We start from the raw sequence: 20,500 nt of genomic DNA on the forward strand, positions 1-20,500 counted from the left end.
ATATGTATATACACTGTATACCACGTGACTCCCCCAATCCGTCCTTATAGCAACCAACGTACCAAATCCATCGTGCTATGGAAGGCATATCGGCTCACAAATAAATCACCGTTTTCTATGAATCGGCTGGCTGGTTAGGGGTAGGTGGGTTGCTTGGGTGTGTATGTTTCTGGGTAAGTTAACTCGTTGTATTCTGTACGTTGTGGAGACTGGAGAGAACGACCTGGGGGGGGGGACAGAAGGAGGTGTTATATAGAACATTGATAGTGAACAGAGGAACACAAGGGAAAACTGGCCAAACGTGCCAAAGGGACGAAACATTTTGGGCAGTATCAGAGTAGTGAACAAATTGAATACTTTAAAAAGAATTGAAAAATGGTGGATGTGGGGGGCCAAAGAACCAGAACTCGACCCCACGAAGCACAATTAGGTGAATACATTCTGAGAAGAATTAAAACGGACGAAAGACATAAGGACTCAAGTGGCTACTAGAGTTCAACTAGAGCAAGTGCAAGTTCTCCAGGTAAGAATGACTAATGTAAGAACCGCCTCTGTGAATCTCAACAAAAATCGTTCAGGTGTTTCGTTTGGAGAGACGAAACAAGGGAGACATGATCACCACACACAAAATACTCAGGGAATAAGACAGTACAGAGAGAGACCCATAGTGACAGGAATACTACCCCCATTAGCATTAGCAATAAGTATAGAGACTCCATACACAGATTTAAATGTATATATACAGCCTTATATAGGCTCTATATACAGCCTTATACAGGCTCTATATACAGCCTTATACAGGCTCTATATACAGCCTTATATAGACTCTATATACAGCCTTATATAGGCTCTATATACAGTCTTATATAGTCTCTATATACAACCTTATACAGGCTCTATATACAGCCTTATATAGCCTCTATATAGGCTCTATATACAGCCTTATATAGGCTCTATATACAGCCTTACATAGGCTCTTCAATCAATAACACTAGACGATTAAGGCGGGACCCAAGAGCCGAGTCTCATTCCCCCGCAAATAAAACCCGACTTATCACATGCACTCAGGCACTGGCTGAAGCCCTAAAGGTTGTAATAACATGTAGGTATGATAAGTAACACTAGAGTCCTTGAGGACTCAACCTACGGCTGGTGGTGAGGCGGGGCCGATGAGCTAGCACTCGACCCGGCACGCTATAAGCCAGCCAGTAGCACGGATTTTACGGCTGTTTTTATGTAGCGTTAATGTGCATGTCTTCCCTACTTTGATTTACGGCTAGGGCCTTGTTTATGGGGAGGTCTGGCCCCCCCCTCGTGTTGGGGGGGGCCGTTGTTTGTGAGTGGGGGGGGCGTTGTTTGTGAGTGGGGGGGGCTTTGTTTGTATTCACCTAGTTATGTTGGTAAGGGCTCCATGCCGGGGCCGCATACTCCAGGATGGGTCTTACATACGTGGTATATACAAGGTTCTGAATGATTCCTTACACAGGTTCCTGAAGGCTGTTCTGATGTTAGCCAGCCTCGCATATGCCGCTGATGTTATTCCTTTTATGTGGGCTTCAGGAGACAGGTTTGGTGTGATATCAACTCCTAGATCTTTCTTGAGGTGTTTGGGAGACGTTGTGCTACCAGGCAGTGTCCCCCAGGGGTCGTCACTAGCAGTGTCCCCCAGGGGTCGTCACTGGCAGTGTCCCCCAGGGGTCGTCACTAGCAGTGTCCCCCAAGGGTCGTCACTAGCAGTGTCCCCCAGGGGTCGTCACTAGCAGTGTCCCCCAGGGGTCGTCACTAGCAGTGTCCCCCAGGGGTCGTCACTAGCAGTGTCCCCCAGGGGTCGTCACTAGCAGTGTCCCCCAGGGGTCGTCACTAGCAGTGTCCCCCAGGGGTCGTCACTAGCAGTGTCCCCCAGGGGTCGTCACTAGCAGTGTCCCCCAGGGGTCGTCACTGGCAGTGTCCCCCAGGGGTCGTCACTGGCAGTGTCCCCCAGGGGTCGTCACTAGCAGTGTCCCCCAGGGGTCGTCACTGGCAGTGTCCCCCAGGGGTCGTCACTAGCAGTGTCCCCCAGGGGTCGTCACTGGCAGTGTCCCCCAGGGGTCGTCACTAGCAGTGTCCCCCAGGGGTCGTCACTGGCAGTGTCCCCCAGGGGTCGTCACTAGCAGTGTCCCCCAGGGGTCGTCACTAGCAGTGTCCCCCAGGGGTCGTCACTAGCAGTGTCGTTAGAGGAGACTGAAGACATAACTCCAAGAGAGCTGACAAGGTCATTGTCAAGAATCTAATGACACCACGCCACACCACTTCCGGTGACTCATGCTGAGAGAGAGAGAGAGAGAGAGAGAGAGAGAGAGAGAGAGAGAGAGAGAGAGAGAGAGAGAGAGAGAGAGAGAGAGAGAGAGAGAGAGAGAGTGAGAGTGAGAGTGAGAGTGAGAGTGAGAGAGAGAGAGAGAGAGAGAGAGAGAGAGAGAGAGAGAGAGAGAGAGAGAGAGAGAGAGAGAGAGAGAGAGAGAGAGAGACAGAGAACAATCTCTAAAAATAGATTGATATAGACATAACTAACCTGCATAACCGGATTACTATTATTTTCATGTCTTATGGTACAACCACTCCACCACCACTATCCCCACCCCAACCACCACTATGCCTCACCCCACAGCCACCACTATCCCCCACCCCAGCCACCACCATCGTCTGGGGGACATTGAGGGTAGACTAAAGGGTCGAATTAGCCCTATTGTTGTGGAGTTGGGACAGGAAGAAGGGGGGGAGGAACCCCCTTTCTTCCTGTCCCTATCATAAAGACCTATAACAAAGTATTTGTCCGTCTACCCATAGCACCACCCACTCACCCCATGTATTCACCCTCCACCCACTGTGTTAACCCATTTATTCACCTATTCACCCACTTTCCCATTATGTCACCTATTTTCCACCCTGTAACAGACTCATCCAGTCTACCCGCTTAGCCACGCACTCTTACTCATCCACCCATACTCAACCACCCACCTTCACAACCACTCAAATACTCAACCACAACCCCCTCCCCACTATTCATTCAACTCGCCGGCCAACCATTCCGAAGCTTTGATGTCATGACTTTAAATGTTGACTGACCACCAGAGGGCGCACCACGCCCCTCCTGCAGGACTGGTTGACGAGGTGACCTCAGGTGACCTCAGGTGAAGTCAGGTGACCTCAGGTGAAGTCAGGTGACCTCAGGTGAAGTCAGGTGACCTCAGGTGAAGTCAGGTGACCTCAGGTGAAGTCAGGTGAGCTCAGGTGAGATGATGTGAGGAGACACATATCCTTCCCTTTCATGTTGGACATAGAGGTGTAACTGCTCACTGTCACAGCCCCGCTCCTGTGCCGGGTAAGTCCACTACGGGCTCACCATAGCCCGTGCTACTTGCAACTTTTTGTTCCCAGTAGCTGAATCTAAAAACTACAACAAGATGTCTTATACCCAGTAGAGGGTACTGGTAGGTGTGAACTAGTAATTCTACCTCGGTCTTGTTGATGGTAGAATGTAACTAGGTGAATGCTAATTATTGATCATTGCAATGAGCGTGTTTGATATATAGTGTTTCTGCTATGTCATATCTCCTATTTTAACATTATCTTGTCTGCATGGCCAGGCGCCTTGAAAAAAGACATTGTCATCTTGTCTATATATTAAGGCTGACAGTTCACTTAGGAGATGACAGTCCCCACCAAGAGGACATGCAGAGACATAGACCACATCCATCTCAAGGAATTCTGTTTGCTAGACACCACAAAATGTATGCTATTCCTATTTCTGTGTTATATATATGTGAGCTTTTTGATGACGATCCTGGTTTTGACAACTAAGTGGTTCAGGACATTTTTTTTCCACCCCTTACATGCGGGTCGTTGAAAAGGAGTTACCATAGAAGAATTTTATAGGTAGGGGTTGGTTCTGTTAACCTCTTTATGGCGGTCGGTAATGGTAACCGGTAATGGTAACCGGTAATGGTAACCGGTAATGGTAACTGGTAATAGTAAGGTTATGGAAATTCACCTTACTTTCAAATTACCTCATCTACATGATCGTTAGAGTATCCGTTGTTTACTATCAAACTGGGACCCCCTCGTTAACCTGACACCAACTGTGTGACAGACATACACACAGGCTTTCACAATACTCTCCATGTACCGATCAGAACACGTACCGATCAGAACGCGTACCGATCAGAACACGTACCGATCAGAACGCGTACCGATCAGAACACGTACCAATCAGAACACGTACCGATCAGAACACGTACCGATCAGAACACGTACCAATCAGAACACGTACCAATCAGAACACGTACCGATCACAATTGCAAGTCAATCACATGAAGACAACTCTTAATACAGCTGCTACACTTTATAAGACACTGTCTTAAACAGTTTGAAAATAATTACAACTGACACATATTTACCTGTGGAGAATATCGCGAGTTTTCCCCGCAATGCTGAGAGTACAGACACAGTTAAACACTTACAACGACTGTCTCAAAGCACTCAAAATACCTTCAGAGGAAACGAAGCCTGGGTCCAGATTCACGAAGCACTTACGCAAGCACTTACGAACCTGGGTTCAGATTCACGAAGCACTTACGCAAACACTTACGAACCTGTCCATCTTTTCTCAATCTTTGGCGGCTTTGTTTACAATTATTAAACAGTTAATGAGCTCCGAAGCACCAGGAGGCTGTTTATAACAATAACAACAGTTGAATGGGAAGTTTTCATGCTTGTAAACTGTTTAATAAATGTAACCAAAGCCGTCAAAGATTGAGGAAAGATGTACACGTTCGTAAGTACATGCGTAACTGCTTCGTGAATCTGGTCCCTGAAAGATATCACATAATACACATGGAAGACATTGCAAAATCAATATTATGCACGACAATAACAACTTACTTGAACGGAAAACACGGTAGAACATTCAGAACAGAGTCGGTGTTCCCCAAGTCCCACTTAGTGCAGAACAACTCTCGAAGTCCAATACAGGTAAACTACAGGCAAACGGCCTGAGGTCAGCTTTCCCCCCGGTGATTACCTTGACCTTGTGTAGCACTGTAGCGCCTCCTGGGGCATACCTGTATAGGGTTTCGAGAGGTCTTCTACTCCCCGAGCCCGGTCTGAGGCCAGGGTTGACTTGTGAGAGCTTGGTCCAACAGGACTTTAATCCTAGTGTTTCATAGCAGTTATTCCCCACACTCCTTCACGGACTCGAGGCCAGGTGGTGACTACTGCTTCTTGACGCTTGTCAGTCTTTCCTAATGAGTAAATTGAGGCTTTAGTTCCGGACTGGACACCAATAATGACGGCTTCGTAGTGAGTTACCAGTCCTCATGTCTGCTCTGTATGATATAGTGAGTTACCAGTCCTCATGTCTGCTCTGTATGATATAGTGAGTTACCAGTCCTCATGTCTGCTCTGTATGATATCATAGTGAGTTACCAGTCCTCATGTCTGCTCTGTATGATATCATAGTGAGTTACCAGTCCTCATGTCTGCTCTGTATGATATAGTGAGTTACCAGTTCTCATGTCTGCTGTGTATGATATCATGGTGAGTTACCAGTCCTCATGTCTGCTCTGTATGATATAGTGAGTTACCAGTCCTCATGTCTGCTCTGTATGATATCATAGTGAGTTAACAGTGCTCATGTCTGCTGTGTATGATATCATAGTGAGTTACCAGTGCTCATGTCTGCTGTGTATGATATCATGGTGAGTTACCAGTGCTCATGTCTGCTGTGTATGATATCATGGTGAGTTACCAGTCCTCATGTCTGCTCTGTATGTCTTCTAGTGAGTTACCAGTCCTCACGTCTGTTCTGTATGATATAGTGAGTTACCAGTCCTCATGTCTACTCTGAATGTCTTCTAATGAGTTACCAGTTCTCATGTCTGCTCTGAATGTCTTCTAATGAGTTACCAGTCCTCATGTCTGCTCTGAATGTCTTCTAATGAGTTACCAGTCCTCATGTCTGCTCTGTATGTCTTCTAATGAGTTACCAGTCCTCATGTTCTGTAAGTCATCAGGTTTATAAGTAACTCAACAAGTGGCCACTTTAGTAGTAGCGACGAGTAAGTACGCAAGGTTCTCGCCATTAGCTCCCCCACAGACAGACAGACAGACAGACAGACAGACAGACAGACAGACAGACAGACACAGTCACCCCTCAGGACATTCTCCCTCCATAATGATGACGGGGCGTCTCCCGACCACATAAATTCATTATACATAAACAAATAAGCCGGCCCCTTCGTCGCCTGACAGAACTAATGTCCTGTCAAGTCGTTTATGACAGATTGACAGGCGTGACAAGATCTACGTGGGGGGGGGGGGAAAGATGAGAGTGGGGAGGGGAGGGGGAGGAATGTGAAAGGGGAGAGAAGGGAGAGAGAGATATAGGTGTTGAGGGAGAGAGATATAGGGGTTGAGGGAGAGAGATATAGGGGTTGAGGGAGAGAGATATAGGTGTTGAGGGAGAGAGATATAGGGGTTGAGGGAGAGAGATATAGGTGTTGAGGGAGAGAGATATAGGGATTGAGGGAGAGAGATATAGGGGTTGAGGGAGAGAGATATAGGGGTTGAGGGAGAGAGATATAGGGGTTGAGGGAGAGAGATATAGGGGTTGAGGGAGAGAGATATAGGGGTTGAGGGAGAGAGAGGAGATTGGGGGGTTGGGGGGTTGGGGGGCTGGCCCGCCCCCCCTGAACTCTAAACAAGCTGTATTCTACACCACCACGTGTCAACATGTGCGGTAACACATGTTTAGTAGTAGTGATGATACATGGGGGAGGGAGGGGGAGGGAGTACTGCTACATAAACACATATTAACAATGTGGTTAGGTTAGGGTTAACAGGTCGCTCTCTCTCTCTCTCTCTCTCTCTCTCTCTCTCTCTCTCTCTCTCTCTCTCTCTCTCTCTCTCTCTCTCTCTCTCTCTCTCTCTCTCTCCATATAAGTTTGATATGCTGAAATTAGTCAACAACAATTACTACCATCTACAACCATTTCAACCCGTTACTAGTACCGTTAACACCAACCGTTATTACTACTATTGCTAAAACTATCGCAATGGCTAGTTATCTCGATTTTTTTTTTTTATTTAGCTATTCTGTGCCACAAAGGAGAGTTTATAATTCACTCTATAAGATATATCGCGAGCAATTTCACCACACACTAACAACAGGAAGCTAACGACCCGTGAGTGATTAATATATTTATTTAACTGGCGCCGCAAACATAATTAACTTAACCTTCATATTAGCGGAGGACATGGCAAAATTGTAATTAATTTTGTTAATAAAGATGTTAATAATAAGTAATTCTTTATTTTATTCTATTTTCCCATTACTCTGAAGGAAAACTTTCTAACAACTCTACGAGTCATTTGAGTTTCCAGCTTCCACCCGTGGTCCCCTTGTTCCGTTATTATTCCATGTGAATATTTCGTCTATTTCCACTCTATCAATCCCGGTAAGTATTTTGTATGCTGCTGTCATGTCTCCACCATTGCCAGGTGCACAGTACACATCTGCTCAATTACTCTCACATGACCGGAGCTGGTAATTAGTGACGTCACTCACCCCCCCCCCACAGGTACTTCAGTACGCTCTATATCAAATGTGTGTACTCACCTAGTTGTGCTTGCGGGGGTTGAGCTTTGGCTCTTTGGTCCCGCCTCTCAACTGTCAATCAACAGGTGTACAGGTTCCTGAGCCTATTGGGCTCTATCATATCTACACTTGAAACTGTGTATGGAGTCAGCCTCCACCACATCACTTCCTAATGCATCCATTTGTCAACCACTCTGACACTAAAAAAGTTCTTTCTAATGTGTGTGTGCCCCTTGTGTTAAATAGCCTGTCTTTCTCAACCCTGTCGATTCCCTTGAGAATCTTGAATGTGATGATCATGTCCCCCCCTAACTATTCTGTCTTCCAACGAAGACAGAAGTGTGTGTGTGTGGGGGGGGGGGGATAAATCCTTATCCTGACCCCCTTCCCAGTGCTATATAGTCGCAATATCTTGGTGCTTTCCCCTAATCACTCCCCCCTTCTCCCCCCCCCTCACCCCCACCATTATAACTGCTATAATAAGACACTGCTTAAGGGCAAAACTGAACCTGAATCTATCAAGGTCAAGAGGCAATGTAAGGGTTCGAAATGAGCTTGAGACCAACAAGGGCTTCAGACCAGAAATGTGTAGTAAATGAACATATTATCTGGTTCACATTAAGGCTTGAAGCGATTATGAATATGTAAGGCATCAGGTTGTGAGGCAACCCCTTAACATGAAGCATATCTGGTTTTGAAAGAAAAAAGGTATTGAATCAGAGATGGTGGATTAGAGATAGTGGATCAGAGATGGTGGATCAGAGATGGTGGATCAGAGATGGTGTATCAGAGATGGTGGATCAGAGATGGTGGATCAGATGGTGGATCAGATGATGGTGGGTCAGAGATGGTGTATCAGAGATGGTGGATCAGTGATGGTGGGTCAGAGATGGTGTATCAGTGATGGTGGATCAGATGGTGGATCAGATGATGGTGGGTCAGAGATGGTGTATCAGAGATGGTGGATCAGTGATGGTGGGTCAGAGATGGTGTATCAGTGATGGTGGGTCAGAGATGGTGGATCAGAGATGTTGGATCAGAGATGGTGGATCAGAGATGGTGGATCAGATGGTGGATCAGAGATGGTGGATCAGATGATGGTGGGTCAGAGATGGTGTATCAGAGATGGTGGATCAGTGATGGTGGGTCAGAGATGGTGTATCAGTGATGGTGGGTCAGAGATGGTGGATCAGAGATGTTGGATCAGAGATGGTGGATCAGAGATGGTGGGTCAGAGATGGTGGATCAGAGATGGTGGATCAGAGATGGTGTATCAGTGATGGTGGGTCAGAGATGGTGGATCAGAGATGTTGGATCAGAGATGGTGGATCAGAGATGGTGGGTCAGAGATGGTGGATCAGAGATGTTGGATCAGAGATGGTGGATCAGAGATGGTGGATCAGAGATGTTGGATCAGAGATGGTGGATCAGAGATGGTGGGTCAGAGATGGTGGATCAGAGATGTTGGATCAGAGATGGTGGATCAGAGATGGTGGATCAGAGATGTTGGATCTGAGATGGTGGATCAGAGATGGTGGATCAGAGATGGTGGATCAGAGATGGTGGATCTGAGATGGTGGATCAGATGATGGTGGGTCAGATGATGGTGGGTCAGAGATGTTGGATCAGAGATGTTGAATCAGAGATGTTGAATCAGAGATGCTGAATCAGAGATGCTGAATCAGAGATGCTGAATCAGAGATGCTGAATCAGAGATGTTGAATCAGAGATGTTGAATCAGAGATGCTGAATCAGAGATGCTGAATCAGAGATGCTAAATCAGAGATGGTGAATCAGGCATAGTAATCAGAAGATGATGGGCTAGTGTTTATCTATCCTTCAGAAACACCGCCATCAAAAGATACACCGAAAAATTATTGCTCCAATTAAGTTGAAGGATAGGTAGGAGGGGGGAGGGGGGGGGGCTAGGAGAGAGCTGGGGGGGATAGAGGGGGGGGGAGGGGAAGGCAGATAGAGAGGTCGAGGACAGACGAACGCCTAAGGAGAGGCATAAATGGGAAAGAGGCAGAATGGATAAAAGGATAGGGAGGGATAGTTAGCGATGGGGAAGGGGGGGGAGGAGTTTGAGAGGAGGATAGGGAGCGATTTGGGAGGAGCCGGGGAGTGACTGGTAGGAGGGGAGAGGGGTAGTTACTTGAAGGGAAACTAGGGGGGGGGGATAGTAGTTAACAGCAGCACCACCACCACCACCACCACCACCACCACCATCACCACCACCACCACCATCACCACCACCACCACCACCATCACCACCACCACCATCACCACCACCATCACCACCAATGTTCCTTCTAATGTTTCTGTAACTCATTTGGGCACTCAGTTTCCACCTGTGTCCCCTTGTTCGTGTTCCACCGCGTGCTCAATGGTTTATCTTTTTCCACCCCTGTCAATCCCCCTGAGAATTTTGTAGATGGTGATCATGTCTCCCCTTACACTTTAGTCTTCCAGGGACGCGAGGTTTAGCTCCCGTAGCCTATCCTCGTAGCTCATACCTCTCAGTGCTGGGACTAGTCTGGTGGCATACCTCTCACTTTTCCCTAACTTTGTCTTGAGTTTAACTAACCATGTACTCTAGGCTGGAGCTGCATACTCCAGGATTGGTCTGACATAAGTGGTATACAAGATTCTGAATGATTCCTTACATGTTTCTGCTTGCCAGCTTGCCTGTCAGGTAACCTTTATGCTTGCCAGCTTTGGCAGCTAACCTGTTTGCCTGGTCAGGTTGTGCCCAGGTGGTTACAAGCAAACAGCCATTCCTGCTGTTCTCAGACTGTTTGGCATGCAGGGCGCGTACCTCTAGCAGGGGGGGGCGGGTCTGGTTGGAATAAAATGAGGAGAAGAGAGAGAGAGAGAGAGAGAGGGAGAGAGAGAGAGAGAGAGAGAGAGAGAGAGAGAGAGAGAGAGAGAGAGAGAGAGAGAGAGAGAGAGAGAGAGAGAGAGAGAGACATAGAGAGAGAGAGAGAGACATAGAGAGAGAGAGAGAGAGGGAGAGAGAGAGAGAGAGAGAGAGAGAGAGAGAGAGAGAGAGAGAGAGAGAGAGAGAGAGAGAGAGAGAGAGAGAGAGAGAGACATAGAGAGAGAGAGAGAGACATAGAGAGAGAGAGAGAGAGAGAGAGAGAGAGAGAGAGAGAGAGAGAGAGAGAGAGAGAGAGAGAGAGAGAGAGAGAGAGAGAGAGAGAGAGAGAGAGAGAGAGAGAGGTGGGAGTTACCTAATCACAACCATCATTATCTAACCAAAGGAGGCTGTGTGAATTGCACTTCACGTCGCTGGAAGACAGAAAAATTCTGGGAGACATGTTCACCACATACAAAATTCACAGAGGAATAGACAGGGTTAGATAAAGACAGATTATTTAACATGGGCGGTACGCGAACAAGGGGACACAGGTGGAAACTGAGTACCCACATGAGCCACAGAGATATTAGAAAGAACTTTTTTAGTGTCAGAGTGGTTGACAAATGGAATGCATTAGGGGGTGATGTGGTGGAGGCTGACTCCATACACAGTTTCAAGTGTAGATATGATAGAGCCCAGTAGGCTCAGGAATCTGTACACCTGTTGATTGACAGTTGACAGGCGGGACCAAAGAGCCGAAGCTCAACCCCCCCAAGCACAAATAGGTGAGTACACACACACACACACACACACACACACACACACACACACACACACACACACACACACACACACACACACACACACACACACACACACACACCCACACACACACACACACACACACACACACACACACACTAACTAACAAAATTCCTAACAGATATAGCATGGGAAACAGAGCTCAGGGGAAAGACGGCCCAAGATATGATGGATTACATCACGCAGAAGTGCAAGGACGCAGCAAACAAGTTTGTCCCAGTCCAAAAGGAAAACAGAGAAATGAAGATGAGAAACCCATGGTTTAATCAAAGATGTAGGCTAGCTAAGCAGCAAAGTAAAAGGGCATGGAGAAACTATAGGAATAACAGGACACTGGAGAGCAGAGAAAGATACCAGAATGCCAGGAATGAATATGTCAGGATGAGAAGAGAGGCAGAAAGACAATACGAAAATGACATCGCAAGCAAGGCAAAGACTCAGCCTAAATTGTTGCATAGCCACATTAGGAGAAAAACAACAGTAAAGGAACAGGTTATGAGATTAAGGATAGGGGCGGAAGGATTCACTACAAATGACAAGGAAGTGTGTGAGGAATTGAATAAGAAATTCCAGGAGGTCTTCACCTTAGAACAAGGAGAAATTCCAGAGGTAAGTGAGGGAATAGCTAACCAGGAACCACTGGAAGAGTTTGAGATTACCAGTGGGGAAGTAAGGAAGTGTTTACTAGAGTTGGACGTGACGAAGGCTATAGGCCCAGATGGAATCTCCCCTTGGGTTCTAAAGGAAGGAGCAAGAGAACTGAGCCTACCACTCTCCATAGTGTATAACAAATCACTGGCAACAGGGGAACTGCCAGATACTTGGAAAGCAGCTAACGTAGTCCCGATATACAAGAAAGGGGATAGACAGGAGGCACTGAACTACAGGCCAGTGTCCCTAACCTGCATACCATGCAAGCTGATGGAGAAGATTGTGCGAAAAAAACTAGTGGAGCATCTGGAGCGAAGGAACTTTGTAACACAGCATCAACATGGGTTCAGGGATGGCAGGTCCTGCCTCACAGGGTTACTTGAATTCTACGACCAGGCAACAAAAATAAGGCAAGAAAGAGAAGGGTGGGCAGACTGCATATTTTTGGATTGTCAGAAAGCCTTTGATACAGTGCCACACAAGAGGCTAGTGCGAAAGTTGGAGATGCAGGCTGGAGTGAGAGGGAAGGTACTCCGGTGGATAGAGGAATACCTAAGCAACAGGAGACAACGAGTCTGTGTGAGGGGTGAGGTCTCAGATTGGCGAGACGTCACAAGTGGAGTCCCGCAGGGGTCAGTCCTTGGACCTATACTGTTTCTGGTATATGTAAATGATCTCCCAGAGGGTATAGATTCGTTCCTCTCAATGTTTGCCGACGATGCAAAAATTATGAGGAGGATTGAAACAGAGGATGATAGTAGGAGGCTACAAGATGACCTGGATAGACTGAGTGAATGGTCCAACAAATGGCTGTTGAAGTTCAACCCGAGTAAATGCAAAGTAATGAAACTAGGCAGTGGAAACAGGAGGCCAGGCACAGGATACAGAATAGGAGATGAAGTACTTAATGAAACAGACAGAGAGAAAGATCTAGGAGTTGATATCACACCAAACCTGTCTCCTGAAGCCCACATAAAGAGAATAACGTCTGCGGCATATGCGAGGCTGGCTAACATCAGAACGGCGTTCAGGAACCTGTGTAAGGAATCATTCAGAATCTTGTACACCACATATGTAAGACCAATCCTGGAGTATGCGGCCCCAGCATGGAGCCCGTACCTTGTCAAGCACAAGACGAAGCTGGAAAAAGTCCAAAGGTATGCTACTAGACTAGTCCCAGAACTAAGAGGCATGAGTTATGAGGAAAGGCTGCGGGAAATGCACCTCACGACACTGGAAGACAGAAGAGTAAGGGGGGACATGATCACAACCTACAAAATCCTCAGGGGAATCGACCGGGTAAACAAGGACGAACTTTTCAACACTGGTGGGACGCGAACAAGGGGACACAGGTGGAAGCTGAGTACCCAAATGAGCCACAGAGACGTTAGAAAGAACTTTTTCAGTGTCAGAGTAGTTAGCAAATGGAATGCATTAGGAAGTGATGTGGTGGAGGCTGACTCCATTCACAGTTTCAAATGTAGATATGATAGAGCCCAATAGGCTCAGGAATCTGTACACCAGTTGATTGACGGTTGAGAGGCGGGACCAAAGAGCCAGAGCTCAACCCCCGCAAGCACAATTAGGTAAGTACAATTAGGTAAGTACACACACACACACACACACACACACACACACACACACACACACACACACACACCATCTTGCACACGCGTCACTTCACAAAACACAACTTCGCCGCTCCAAATGTAAATTAGTGTGTGGAAGGAGCAGGTGAAGGAAGGACGATGACAGCCCCTGTGTACAGCTGTCAACACCAGCTGTCAACACCAGCAGTCAACACCTGAAGGTCTCAGAGTGACACCAACGTCTTCTCGCAGAACGCTGGCATTAAAACCCCTAATAATGGAAGATTTCAAGTGCGGAAAAATAAACTAGAGGCAAGAAACGAGTATGTGTATGTATATATGTATACTCCTACACATGGAGAACAAAGTTAATAGACTCTACAGAAACAAACTACCTACCATAACAGGGTACTGGGTCTCAGGGATCAAAGCCTATTCTTCAACTGCAAAATCTGAAACTAATATCAAATTTATATTCCGTCTTTTCTCTCTAATCTCTCTAACAGAGAGCAGAGAGAGAGTACAGAAGATCAATGTACAGGAAAGAGGAATAAGGCAGAAAAAAATAATTTATGAAAGGAGAATACGCACAAAATATATATATATGATTCTATATATGATTGATCTAAATCAATCATCTATGGAGATCCATATATGTTGACAAGACAGGTGAGGACTCTAACAACCACTCCCTGCTCCTGGGAAAAGACAGACAGCTCCCAAAAACATTCAGATGGTGTCAGCCAGGCGGACAGCCCGCGTCCTGTCATAACTCACGCTATATTCCACATATAAACGATTGTATATATACAATGAATACACATATATACCATGAAGCAAATATATATATATATGTCGTACCTAGTAGCCAGAACTCACTTCTCAGCCTACTATTCAAGGCCCGATTTGCCTAATAAGCCAAGTTTTCCTGAATTAATATATTTACTATAATTTTTTTCTTATGAAATGATAAAGCTACCCTTTTCACTATGTATGAGGTCAATTTTTTTTATTGGAGTTAAAATTAACGTAGATATATGACCGAACCTAACCAACCCTACCTAACCTAACCTAACCTATATATATAGGTAAGGTTAGGTTAGGTAGCCAAAAAAAGCTAGGTTAGGTTAGGTTAGGTAGGTTAGGTAGACGAAAAAACATTAATTCATGAAAACTTGGCTTATTAGGCAAATCGGGCCTTGCATAGTAGGCTGAGAAGTGAGTTCTGGCTACTAGGTACGACATATATATATATATATATATATATATATATATATATATATATATATATATATATATATATATATATATATATATATATATATATATATATATATATATATATATATACCTGTAACTCTCCGTCACCCTTCACAACAATAACAATAATAATACCTTATACGCTGACTAACGACAGCCAGAGCTAATAGGTCCCGAGGTAACAACTCCCTGGAGGGTTATAACATATGAAGCTAGAGCACAACTACTCGTGCTACCGGAGTACACAGCAAACAAGCACACGGCCAAACAAATGGTGTCTCATCAGAGCTCAACATAAACCAGTTCTCGTGGCGGTAGAAGCAAGGAACCCGCTCCTTGAGGAACACCTGAGAGCATACGAACGTTTGCCGCGTTTCTGGTTCCCGGATTAAGAGAAACAATGCTTCGAGGACAGTCTATGTCAGCTGAACCTAACATAATTGAAAAAAAGAAAACTAGAGAAGAGACATGATCCTTTCATACAAGATCTTACGAGTCAAAGACCAGGTGGAGGGAACCCAACGTATTACGACCGAGAGGAAATATAACGAGGGATCATATGTATAAACTAAAAAAAAAAAACAGTTGCCTGTGATTGCCTGTTGGTGATTTCGAGAGTTCTACTGCTGCCTGACCTAAGTTCGTATCCCCCTCCCCTCCCCCCCCCTCCTGGTGATGTAAACAAGTCTTCCTTGAACGTAAGAGATGAATAATGGGATGAACTACAAGGAAGCAGCGACATACTCCATCTACTGTTTAAAACACAAATTATATGACAAACCATTAGTTTAACCTCACTACATATAGCCGGGGCCCAGGAGCTTGATCTATTTTTCCTAAAATGCGAAAGAAATGAAGCTGCAAACCATAATCAGAGACGTGAGAGTACTCCCATCAGTATGCAGCGCCTCTCACTCCTCCCTATATAGGCGTGATCTGTGGTTGAGTCCCTCATCTCCGGGACCTTGCCTGACGTCACTACCCACATTCTCAGCTACACCCGCCATCAATCAATACACTCGATACATCACACACACACTAATGACCATTCGGTGACGGCCTTGGTCGCCTTTCTCGTTACGTCTGTCTGTCCATATAGTTAGGCAGGTAGGTAGGTAGGTAGGTAGGTAGGTAGGTAGGTAGGTAGGTAGGTAGGTAGGTAGGTAGGTAGGCAGGTAGGCAGGTAGGCAGGTAGGCAGGCAGGCAGGCAGGCAGGCAGGCAGGCAGGCAGGCAGGCAGGCAGGCAGGCAGGCAGGCAGGCAGGCAGGCAGGCAGGCAGGCAGGCAGGCAGGCATCCAGGAATCCAGGCAGGTAGGCAGGCAGATATACATACTCATATTGAATACTCATACTCATATTACATATACATATTGAATGCTCCTCAAATCGTGAGAACAGGCTTCAGAAGACTCGTTTGTAGTGGATGTATCGTGACTGAAATTTGTGAATGGTGAGTAAGGCTCATGAGTAAGGCACATGAGTACGAGTGAGTTTGGGTGGATATACATGGGAGCTGAGAGGCCCAACATGTCATCTGCTAAACATTCCTATGTGTTCTGAAAAAAACGGCTATTTGAATCCAATCCTGAAAAGTGCAATGTTATAAAGTGATCGGAACCTGAGCACTAAGACAGTGGTAGATTAAGGCAGGAGTACATTCCCAATGATCAGAATACACGCACTGAAGAACAAGAAGGGGGACATGACAGCAACATACAAGATACCTATTATATAGACTGTGGGTTGGTTGGTGTTGTCGTCGTTGATCCTTCTCTATGGACAACCCAACCCACAACTCGGCAGAGTGCTTATACTAGGAGATCACCCTTGGCGCTTCTGGCTCTTGGAGAGGGGCTCAACGTCACACGTTCAGGGGATGCGGCTCCAACACTTAGCCTCGTTGTCACGTGCACACACCCACTCGAGCCGCTGTGACTCCCCACTCTCTCCTTATGAGATATGATCTCCTCAATCCCCCTATGACTTACTAGTATTACCTCCTACCCTGTCCACAGCAGTGGTTCATGGTTCTTTCTCTCTCTCTCTCTCCTTCTTTACTACCTCCTGGGAAGCCTCACTAGGACAAGGGCAAACACCAGCAAATTGTGACACATTTACTGAACAGAGCACATACACGATACATACACACATATAATAATAATGAATCCTATACTCTATAATATCCAAATCAGGTTGCACTCCAATACCATCAGAACTCTATTATCAGCTTATCAAGTGGTATCCCAACCCCTGGTTCACCACCTGGTACTATTAACCTCCTCAAGTTGGTCAAGCCCACACACTGTTGCACCATCAGCAAGATAACATATATATATAGAAAACCAGCATTTGAATGCAATAACATATACCAGTATAAATGTCCATTGATACTTCAGTATAAAAAAACTCCTTGACGCAAGAATGCCAACAGTCACTCACCTCTCACTGCGTCTTGCACGCTAATGACAACCAAACACTATCAACTCCCTACTAGTAATCCACCAGAACTTCCCCTTCCACCTCTGGAAGTTCACAACCCTAATATCCTTAGGTTCTGCCGGGCCTCACTACCAGGATCCTCTGCAGCTCCTCCAGGCTGCTATCATGAAGTTTCCTTGTGCAACTACGGCGCTTCACCCTTCTGTTAGGTTCTTCCACAGCTCTCTTGGCTGCTACACCACCTCTACAGAAGCACGTGACACTCCTCTTCACTGCTGCTTCTCCTCACAGCTCGAGGTCCTCTGCTCCACTACCTTGGAGTCTCATCAGCTACATCATCTGCTGGCTTCGAAGTTCTCAGCAACTTCTTCCCCAAAGAACAAACCTGCAACCCATCGACACTCCAATAAACTGTTCCCCTTTAACACATAAACAAAAATAACCACACACTATGCTTGCCTCAAACCTCTATCTGTTCTCTACATACAGTGAGAGTGGACTCCCCCGTTTTGGGCGGGTCCATACTCCACCTCGCCTGGTGTCGGTCCTCACTCACTGGGAGGGTCTTCCTCCGTCAAGAGCCCGGCTCCCTCAGTCTTCCGCCAGCGCTCAGAGGGGGCGGACGTCGCTCCGTGTTCCTCCCTCTTCACTCTCCTATTTCAGGCTTTCTGCCTTATTAAAACATGTCTAACTTATACATAAACATTGCTACTGTCGCTGGGCACACGACCAAACTACAAGTAATCACTATGAACTGGCGTTTATCGTGCTTACCACAGATTAATTGGTCGAGGGCGCTTTCCCTCTGACGGCGTCTGGTCAGGGCGCTCCACACAGCCCACAATAATGCTTCTGGGCGATTTAATATCTGCTCGTCGACCAGGACTTGAGACCACAACGTTCCCAGCTCGATTCCACAGCTGGTACGTCCGCACACTTCTCTTCTCTGCGAGATATATCACTAGGGGTTCCCTTCTGGCGGGAGCTCAAACGGAGCGCGGCTTCCCCCTGCGATGTCTGGCACTCAAGTGAGGTCAAGGTCCTCCGGAAGCGAGCCTCACGCCTCCAGCAAAGTGTCCACATCTCCTAGCCAGTCATTTATCTATTTCCTTACTTACTGCCCATAATCTTAAATTGTTTTACATATCCAACCAGCCATTTTTCATATGGGTTATCACCTCAATATTTGCTAGACCTTCTAGTTAGGTCAGGCTTGCTGAATAACTCTCAAGAAGGGAGACTCGTTTCTCCTGCAGGCTGAGATCATAACACTCCCCTCCCCTTATTTTTGAGAGTTATTCCAGTGGCAAAGCTCGGGATAATACATCCGCCACCACGCTGTCTCGTTCTTCAACCGATTGGTTCGAACGGTTGATCTGCTTACGTACTCCCTTAGGAGTCTACAATTAGTTCGTTGCTCCTTGCAACATCTGGCTCACAACTCGCCAGAAACATGATCTTCTCATAAACGATCTGACTTATCTGGCACCTGTTGGCTAGGCTGTCCTCCTTGGACGCCTGCACTCCATCGTTCCACTCTACTTATTGTCTCCACCCTCCGTTTCCTCGTCTTCTTCTCTTCTCGTCCAGAGTCAGACATCTACTGTCTGTACCTCCTCTGTCGTCTTCATACTTCCATCTACTGCCATTATACTTCCGCCTCCTGTCATCATACTTCACTCCCTCGTCTTCACCGACGATCCTCCTTTTCGTCTCCTCATTTATCTGAGACCTCATCCTGTTCGACTCCCATCGAGTCCTCGGCTTTCTTCTATTCCTCCATGCTTGCATCATCATCCTCTTCCCACACTTCTCACCTCTATACCCCTCCATTTCTTCTCCTTCAACTCTTCTTCGTTCCCTAAAAGTTTCTTCGGGCACCATACTACAACCAACAGCACTCGACTGTGCATGTCGCTCTACCTCTCCTAGAGTGCTCGTAAGCATCTCTCCACACATACTGTCTCTTCTCCTTTCATTTTCCCGGCTATTACTCTTCTTCACTATCTCTCCTCCACGTCTTCTGTGAAACATGTCGACTCCTGACATCTCAAACAACTTAACTCCACTATCCATATGCCTCTGTGCTCGTGGACCACTTGACGCTCTATTCCCGTCCTCAGTCTGTCCACATCTTTCCTCATTCCTACTCAGCACAGTTGCATTCGCCTTCCGACTCTCAATTTCAGCAGTCTGGGCTCTCTTCCGGTCAACTCCCTTCACAGTATTCTTCTTCGGCTGGGCCATCTTCACTTTCGACCTCACCGAGACTCCATTTGCCTGGGCTGGACCTTCATCAAACAGCCATGCTATATCTACATCGATATCTTCCACTGGTTGAATCGACACTGTATCATCTTCTCCAGCGTCTTCCTTGTCGGCCACCTCTGCCTTCCTCACTACCGAGACGGGGTACTCAATGGCTTGGCGGTCTCCTGACTCATCCCCTCGGATGTCAGTCAGGTTCACACTCTCAGGTGTCCCACCCGTGCCATGGCCTTCTGGGCACTCCTCTGGCACAGTCTCCGCTATGACTCTTGGCAACACCTTTGTCCCGCACAAGTCATTCCCCAGGATCACTTGGACTCCTGGAATAGGTATGTCGGGGCACACTCCCAACATCACCTCCGCCGACACATATTCCGACCTTAGCTGGACAGCACATACGGGCATGTCACTCTCCGACAATAACCCATATACTTTCATCTTCCCACTGCCAGCTAACCGTCGACCATCCCCAATCAGGCTTCTCGCAATCAAGCTCTGATTAGCTCCGGTATCTCTTAAGATACCAACTTCTACCTCAGGTTGGCCTCTTATACTGATCCAACCTTTACTCATGAACGGCCTATACCTCTCGTTCACTAAATTCGCTCTCTGTGGTTTGTCTCGGAACACATTAGTATATTTACTTCCGGGGTCACACATGGCCAGGGTCACAACTCTCTTGCCCTGTCTACAATCTCGCATCACGTGACCCAATCCGTTACAATTGTAACATCTCATCTGGGAAAAATCTCTTCTATATGTACCAGAGTAGCTCTGACTCTGCCCACTCGTATTGGACTTCCTCGGGCCAGACGTACTACTCGTACTCTGTGGAGCTTTACTGGACTCTTGATCTCCCGGATACCGATCAGTTTCTCGTTTAGCTCCTCCATCCTCACTTTCAGATGAAGTGCGCGACCTACTCTTCTGAGTTTTAGGGTACTTACTTTTATCTGCCCATTTATCAAAATTTTTCTCACC

General features: G+C 46.6%; 2 protein-coding genes across 3 annotated transcripts in view; both read right to left on the bottom strand.

Annotated features, from left to right (window-relative positions):
* sog (short gastrulation) overlaps nt 1–20,500 on the bottom strand; it is a 277,663-nt gene that overhangs the window by 106,762 nt on the left and 150,401 nt on the right. Inside the window, exon 1 of one of the 2 annotated variants that reach the window (XM_069336218.1) lies at nt 1,483–1,622. The exons of the other annotated variant lie outside the window; for it this stretch is intronic. The gene's annotated coding sequence lies outside the window, so the exon portion shown is untranslated. Of the gene's footprint in view, nt 1–1,482; nt 1,623–20,500 lie in introns of those variants that run through there. 2 annotated transcript variants of the gene reach the window in all.
* LOC138371410 (uncharacterized) lies at nt 16,587–19,706 on the bottom strand. Its single transcript, XM_069336215.1, has 2 exons — nt 18,026–19,706; nt 16,587–17,636 (listed from the first exon to the last, which is right to left on the bottom strand). Exon 1 carries the CDS (start codon nt 19,496–19,498, stop codon nt 18,794–18,796), a length of 705 nt encoding a protein of 234 aa, XP_069192316.1. The 5' UTR covers nt 19,499–19,706; the 3' UTR covers nt 16,587–17,636; nt 18,026–18,793.

Source organism: Procambarus clarkii, chromosome 35 (genome assembly GCF_040958095.1).
Source record: "Procambarus clarkii isolate CNS0578487 chromosome 35, FALCON_Pclarkii_2.0, whole genome shotgun sequence".
Classification (NCBI taxonomy): Eukaryota; Metazoa; Arthropoda; class Malacostraca; order Decapoda; family Cambaridae; genus Procambarus; species Procambarus clarkii.

Bases quoted from the DNA above. Each gene is read 5' to 3' on its own strand.
- LOC138371410 (XM_069336215.1), bottom strand. From the start codon at position 19,498: ATGGCCCAGCCGAAGAAGAATACTGTGAAGGGAGTTGACCGGAAGAGA.